The sequence below is a fragment of the Hippocampus bargibanti genome, linkage group LG17 (genome assembly GCF_051943395.1).
Source record: "Hippocampus bargibanti isolate YZ-2025 linkage group LG17, ASM5194339v1, whole genome shotgun sequence".
NCBI classification, from domain to species: Eukaryota; Metazoa; Chordata; class Actinopteri; order Syngnathiformes; family Syngnathidae; genus Hippocampus; species Hippocampus bargibanti.
In genome coordinates, this window is record NC_142750.1 from 6572758 (window position 1) to 6580600 (window position 7843).

Below are 7843 nucleotides of genomic sequence, written 5' to 3' on the forward strand. Positions count from 1 at the left end.
TTCTTGATTTAAATACCACACCCTTGGACATCCTATGTTACAATCACCAACATCCATAAACCAACAGAACTTAGACGTTTTAATGGGTTGTCTTTCCCTGAACTGATAGATTTGTAACTTGTCTAATGAGATCTTTTTTGTGAAGGAGTTTACAAAGTCCTAAATTTCACCCAAGGCCAGATCTCCCAGATTGACCCCAGATTTTCTGTGCTTCTATTGCACCAGAATCGCAAAGGGCTACCAAAACTCCCCAGACCTCCGGCTCACGTGGCTTCAAAACATGGCGGGAAAGCACTCTGAGAGGGGAAACCATGCCGAGGCGGCTCACTGTCTTGTCCACAGCGCTGCGTTGGTCGCAGAATACCTCAACATGTTGGAGGATTGCCGTTACCTGCCTATCGGCTGTGTCACCTTTCAAGTCAGTGCTGAGAACTGTGCCTCCCAAGAACAAAGCTCATTCTAATTTCATGTCTCCCGCTCCACACCACGCACAGAATATTTCCTCTAACGTCCTGGAGGAGTCGGCTGTATCAGATGATGTCCTATCACCAGAGGAGGAGGGTATTTGTGCTGGAAAATACTTCAGTGAATCTGGCCTGGTGGGCCTCCTGGAGCAAGCAGCTGCCTCTTTCAACATGGTGCGATCAGCATTCTACAAGGACAGGCTGGTCGGCCAGGCTGTGTGTTAACACAACACAGCCGGCCGCATTAATATGGCCAAAGGGCAGCATGTGTGCAACTGTGATCTTCCTTTTGTTCTTCCATACAGGCCGCCATGTACGAGGCCATAAATGAAGTGTACAAGATACTTCTGCCCATCCATGAAGCCAACCGAGACTTCAAAAAGCTGGCGACGGTACATGGGAAACTGCAGGATGCCTTCAACAAAGTCTACAACCAAGTAAGCTGCTGAAAAAAAGAGAAATACAAAAAAAAACACGAAGAAAAATAGCCTTCCTCTAATGTGAACTTTTTTTCTCTTTTGATCTATTGCAGAGTTCCGGATGGGAGGTAATGGCTTAATTTTAAATCTCATTGCATATAAAATATATCTAAATAATCTAAGATGAATATGAGTCATTTTTACATCAAAATAAGTGATCTTTTCATTTATTTCTGTCTTTCTCATTTCTTGATCTCGTTGCACCAACTGCATGATTGATGGGTGAGTGACATAAGATGCTTTCACATTCATTATTTTGTTCATAATATGCAGAATCCATAATATATATTCTATATCACAAATAAATATAACTCTTTGTCCTATCAACACCGCCAGTGTTCAGCGAATGTTTGGCACCTACTTCCGGGTGGGTTTCTATGGCTCTCGATTTGGGGACTTGGATGAACAGGAATTTGTCTACAAGGAACCCTCAATTACAAAGCTGGCTGAGATCTCCCATCGACTTGAGGCATGTCCATCGATCATGAATGAATCCAATCAAAATAACGCACAGACACTTACCATTAATTTCTTTTGATGCACAGGAGTTCTACTCTGAGAGATATGGGGACGAAGTGGTTGAAATAATTAAAGACTCCAACCCGGTGGACAAAAACAAACTGGACGCTAACAAGGTAAAATGGGCTGCCGAATTTAATATTGGTAGAATATTCTAGCATCAAGAAATCTGTCCTGCGTGTAAATTACGGTGCCCTAACATTGCCAGTCTGAAGTCAATCAAAAATGTTGTCATACTCATAGTACTGAATGCAAAATTGTCTCTGAAGCTTTTTCTGGGTCAATGAGTTAGAGTTGATCAATCCTTGCGTTTTCTATACGGCTTATCCTTACTGGGGTCAAAGGTGAGCTTGCGGCCATCCTGTCTGACTTTTGGACAAAAAGCAATGTACACAGACGGAGATTCAGACAATAAATAGCAGGGCACACATAGACAAATATACATTCATACACCATATGCACCCAGGGTGAGTTTATGTCTTTTCCGCAATGTGCAAGTATAAGTGGAATGTATGTGACTTTATGACCATTTCACTATTAAATAGGGAACATTTCCCTCTTATTAGCTTGAACTTGTACAGTTACACATGCGACCAATCACTGTCTTCCCATTCAGGCCTATCTCCAGATCACCTACGTCGAGCCTTTCTTCGACACCTACGAGCTGAAGGAAAGAATCACTTACTTTGACAAGAACTACAACCTCCGTACTTTCATGTACTGCACGCCTTTTACATTGGACGGCCGTGCTCACGGGGACCTGCATGAACAGTATAAACGCAAAACCATCCTGACAGCGTCAAATGCATTCCCGTACATCAAGACACGTGTCAACGTGGCTCACAAAGAGGAGGTAGGAGCCATAGAGTAAAATCTACAGCACCGGTCTCCTAACGATTGATCTTTTTTTACAATGAATGTGCCATTGAACTTTTGCATTAATTTCTAATTTCTGCGGTGAATATAATTGTGAAAAATAACTTTTTTCGCAAATACTGCACTGTTAAAAAAAATTCAAGCACCTCTATATACATTTTACCAGTGGCGGGGTGTGCATATCACTCCTAGGCCATCAGTAGTACAAATAGCTTCAAGTGTGGTGTGATATTATTACACGTCCACTAGATGGTGACGCTGGCTAGGAGATACTTGTGACTTGCAGAAATTCAAATACTGTCATTGAACTGTTCGAATGTTTACTATAAACGTTTGGATTCATGATAACCTCATAAAATTGCAATATTAGTTGCTATTTTTGCTAGCTTCTGAGCTGTCCAACCTTAATGAAGTCTTTTATTCTTGAAAACTTCGTATTGAAATGGCTTTAACAATATATATGCAACCAAATCCATTTCTTCTCCTTCAGCCATTGTGGGTTGACAAAACCATTATTAAATCAACACAACAATATGCAGCTCGCTACAAATACAGTGCGCTAGCTCTGGCCAGTATGCACTTATCACTAGCGGCTAGTGAAACTATAATTGGCTAATGACTAGCCAATCATGTGACTGGCCTATCAATAGTTTGTGAAAACTCTGATGTTTCCATCGCCTTCCAGCAGGTCTTGGGTTGCCAACTCGAACTCTGATTGGTTAAAGCAACTGCTTCTTCGCCATTGATTTTTATGCTCCAGAGTCTGTAGAACTGATTGTGAAGGAGTCCAGGTAGATTTCTGACCCTGGTAACAAATGAGGTCTGAAATGTGATTGGTTAAATAAGAATAAGAACTCATGGACAAAATATAATTCACATTAGTCTGTGTATCAGATATTTTTAGGCCAGCAGAGAAGGCCTTGCAGGCCCTGACAGGCCACCATTGCATTTTACGACTTCTAAAAATTGTATAATCACCAAGGACATGCTACATATTGACCACTTTGAAACATAAAATGTCAAAAACATTTCGGGAGCTAAAAAAAAGAAACTCAATTTCCTGTAATCTTTTAGTTGCCTACCAAACTCGCACACTTGTTGCTCACGTTTGTGACACAAAATACCACTTTAAGGCCATCGTTCTGCCTTTTGATTGACAGCAATTTGGAAAAATACAACCCATGATTTTCATTTAAGAATGACAATCCATTGAAAGCTGTTGTATTTTTGACACCCTCCCAATATTTTGCTTCTCCAGATCATCCTGGTCCCCATCGAGGTTGCAATTGAGGACATGCAGAAGAAAACGCAGGAGCTCGCTTTCGCCACCAACCAGGACCCGGCTGACTCCAAAATGCTGCAGATGGTGCTGCAGGGTTGCGTGGGCACCACCGTCAACCAGGTAAGCCAAATGGCCTCCATCTCCATGCAATGTAAATCCCTCCCTTCTCCATGTGGGGCTTTAAATCTGGCTCTCGGCGTTTACATTCCTCAGCCTATATGTAACCACCCCACCCCCCTCCCTTTTCTTTCACAGGGCCCCCTGGAGGTGGCTCAGGTCTTTCTTACTGAAATCCCCGACGACCCCAAGCTTTTTCGGCATCACAACAAATTACGACTATGCTTTAAAGACTTCGCAAAGAGGTGATGACGTGTTTCGCATCCCGTGTTACGGGTCTTGTAAAACACACCTCTTCTTCTCCTATGCATGCAGGTGCGAGGATGCCCTGAGAAAGAACAAGGCTCTGATTGGACCCGATCAGAGGGAGTATCACAGAGAACTGGAGAGGAACTACACTAAACTTAAAGAAGCGCTTGGTCCTCTCATCAACCGCAAGATCCCGCAGCTGTACAGGACCCTGCCGATTCCGGCTACACAAACACAGCGGTAACATGAGACGCGAAACCCGCGGGCACACTGTGACAACGCCTCCGCACTCACACACACAGAAAATAAGCTCTCACTGCTTTTCCAACACTATCAAATCAACATTTGAGAAGGTTGGGCCGAGTGTCTAAACTCCAGGAAATTAAAACATGATTCAATGATGTTCCAAAAAGTCCCAGGAATAGTTGGAGCTTCTACAGACGCTCCCCAACTTACAAACATTCAAGTTACATAAAATGGTACATATGAACATTTTTTGCGGGTATGTCGAAAAAGTGTTTGGACAGAGATGCCGTGAGTTAGATTTTGTATTGCATGCCTTTTTCCGGCAGAGTTCGCTTACGATTGGCTGCGTCGAGTATGTGGGCTGGGAGGAAATCCCTCTTCCCAGAGGACGCGATGCATAACAAAAAGTAATGGCTGCTGGCATGTCATTCAGTAATGACGTGCCAGCAGCTTCAGTTGTGGCTTACTGAAGGCCAAAGGATAGATGTCGTCGTACTACAGTAAGTGTGAATTTATTTTATGACTGTTAGAGCGTCTGTGTTTTATACTTCCCCGTTCAGAGTTTGACTTACATTCCAAGCAAAATATAGCACTGAAGCAACTTACAAACAAATTCAACTTACAAACGACCGCTTGGAATGTATCTCGTTCGTCAGGTGGAGAGCGTCTGTACAAGTCTTAATCATACTCATATAAGCCTTAAACATACATTCCATACAAAATATAGCACTGAAGCAACTTACAAACAAATTCAACTTACAAACGACCGCTTGGAATGTATCTCGTTCGTCAGGTGGAGAGCGTCTGTACAAGCCTTAATCATACTCATATAAGACTTAAACATACATTCCATACAAAATATAGCAACTTACGAACAAATTCACCTTACACAGGACCGCTCGGAACGTATCTCGTTCGTAAGGTGGGGATCGTCTGTATTTCACTTTTGGAAAGTACCGTCATGTCTTTGTTTGTTTTTTTTTTGTATGTTTATTCCTTCCGCTTTCATCAGCCTGTTTTTTTTTTTTTTACTTGATAAGAAAGCGACACTGAGCAATACCTTTGAAACAACACTACACTTTATATTCTGCTATCAGGCGCAAAATGTTCATGTCTCATACACATTCCGCAGGCAGCACTGACTGATGACGTGATGCTATGGCGCTTTAATCCTCGTCGCGGTTTGAAAGTTGATATGCATTCGGCGCCTAACTGCGGCAACATTACTATTCGTGTAAGGCCGCTTTCACTGCCTGCATCAGATCGCTCTTTCTCGTGCCAGTTACTCTTGTTCTTTACAATCACAGGCCAATTATCTCCTATTTACACAACCACAGTGCAAACCACATAGCAGGGGGCCCTTTTACTTGCACAATTGAGAATACTTCATCTTCACAGGATATCTAACAGGCAAAAATTGACACCCTCAAATAAAAATATGTCTCTCCTGTCAACTCTCCTGTCTTTCAGGAACTCCTACAATCGCTCCAGCCTCCGTAGAGTCGAGGGGTGAGGCCAACCTCACGGCTTTGTCACCTGCCCTGGCCAACAGCAATTGTGTGTTTTTTTTTTTATCTACACACCTGCTGACACCATCTCGTTCTTTAATCACATCATTATCATCACTCTCCCACACACACAGACATCACTCTCCACCTCCCCTCGCCTTCTACTCTCACACCTCCGCTGTTTATACTGGAAGGTTATCTGCACTGCAAACATTTTTTTTTAAAGAGGCCTTGAGTGACTGCATCATTACTAGCACACATTATGAGCCAGCGCAGAGACAAAAATGATGAGTAGCAAAATGCTTTGGACAAATTCTGGAGAAAAAAATATCTTTGGATGGAAGAAAAGTGTTTGTACTCCGAACTGGTTGAGTTTCACTTTTGCTTTATTTTCACCCCCATGATGAAACTTTGCGGAGGTCATCGTCTTTCAATTCAAACCTTCCCAGGATTTTCTCTTGCTAGTCAACCTACCAAATACTGTCATTGACAATCTGCCATCTTCACCCCGATTGCAGGAATTAAATTTGCACTGCAGATCGGAGTTAAGGTTGCTTCGGGCATCAGGTCCCCTTCACTCGTCCTGCTGCAATGAATGACGTCCAAAGTCTGATCCCTTGTTATGAAATGTATTGTCTCAAAAAAAAAAAATCTGTGACTTTGACCAGTTCACTGCGCCCACTCAAGATGAGCTCTGAGATGTTGCGTAAGTGATTTTAAATGAATTTGTGACGGGTGACACTGTTCTGACTACTGTCCCAATTATCTTGCACTATTGTAAACTAACACTGTTGCAGCAATATTACTGCTTTTCTTCTTTTACCAAGACCCTACCGTTTTTTTTGTTTCACCTCTTTGATAACTTTTATTTATTTACGTGATTTTTTATACTGCTGCCTTCTATTGAATTACTTTTCCTACAACTTCAGGACTTTTATTTCTGATGTATTGTTACCTAGCTAGTTAGATTTGCTTTTCTTTTTGCTTTTTTTATATTTGGGTTTATTTATAGTGCTCGTTCTTTCTCAAAATAAACGTTTTACACTGGCTTCAATGCACGTATACCAAGTTAACTATCCCGTCGAGTAATGAAAACACTCTTGTAAAATAAAGAATCCCAGGTGGGAGAGGTGATAAACAGGCTCATCTCATTCATGTTTATCCAGCAGGGATTCCTCTATAAAGTGTAATTTATTTTCTTGGGGTAGAAAAGCGCATCTGGAAAAAAAAAATAAACATAGCAGCTTCCACATTGACTATGTAAACCTAACAACTGATGTTTTATGTAATGAAGATAACACTGAACTGTATTCGCCTAATTGACCCCCTCATGTTGTTTTCAGGTCCACAATCATGCCACAAGATTATTGTATTTTAAATGTCAAATGAAACATATAATCATTCTCTCCCATATAATTAAATAAGTCACGGTAAGTCCTTTTAGTCAGAGATTGAGGTGCTGACTTGACCCTTCAATGAAAACCCAAACCTTTGGGAGTCAGGAGGATCATCATAAAGGGCTCCTGAGGTCCCTTGCACCCCAAACGGCCTTTGAGGCAAGGCCCCCTACTGTTGTTATTGTTCAAATAAAAGTTGGTCTCCTTTTTAGAATGGAAACAAGATTGGTTTCTCCTTCCCTAACTCCACTGAGGTCCATTGAATCATGCAGATGTCATATGACATCTCAGTCCGGAGTGCCTGCTTTCTAGTCATTGAGGTGTGTACGGCCTTAATCCTACCTTTTATTTCCTCATGTTTGTACTGCGGCACTATTTAGCTCAGCAACACTTTTTTCAAAATGTCTCCATTTTGTTCAGATTTTAATTTTAACTTGTTCTTACCACGTATGACCAAAAAAAAAGACCTAGTGTGTAACCCACTGATTTTTCCAGACTATTGCTCTCCAAGATGTGGAAAGCATGCTCTATTCGGTCAAAGTCTGGTAATTTGCCAGTCCACTTTTTCTACCTAAAGACGTTCCGGTACTTTTAGTGGGTACTTTGCAGTCTGAAATGTGCTTTTAGCATACCTGTCAACCTTGGCTAACACCTGCCCTTATAAATGATTACAATTCCCGTATAAAGGTTGTAGTACACTTTATAA

General features: G+C 41.7%; 1 protein-coding gene across 3 annotated transcripts in view; it reads left to right on the forward strand.

The window, feature by feature from the left end:
- The window catches only part of dock6 (dedicator of cytokinesis 6), a 29247-nt gene extending 22251 nt beyond the window's left edge, over nt 1-6996 (forward strand). For all 3 annotated transcript variants that reach the window (XM_089018116.1, XM_089018114.1, XM_089018115.1), the window contains 11 exons: nt 226-418; nt 495-638; nt 770-901; nt 997-1011; nt 1287-1412; nt 1489-1578; nt 2079-2315; nt 3597-3740; nt 3876-3982; nt 4053-4226; nt 5703-6996. In XM_089018116.1, coding sequence (XP_088874242.1) covers nt 226-418; nt 495-638; nt 770-901; nt 997-1011; nt 1287-1412; nt 1489-1578; nt 2079-2315; nt 3597-3740; nt 3876-3982; nt 4053-4226; nt 5703-5745 — 1405 coding nt within the window. In that variant the 3' untranslated portion in view covers nt 5746-6996. The remainder of the gene's footprint in view (nt 1-225; nt 419-494; nt 639-769; nt 902-996; nt 1012-1286; nt 1413-1488; nt 1579-2078; nt 2316-3596; nt 3741-3875; nt 3983-4052; nt 4227-5702) is intronic.
- The last annotated feature ends 847 nt before the right edge of the window (nt 6997-7843 follow it).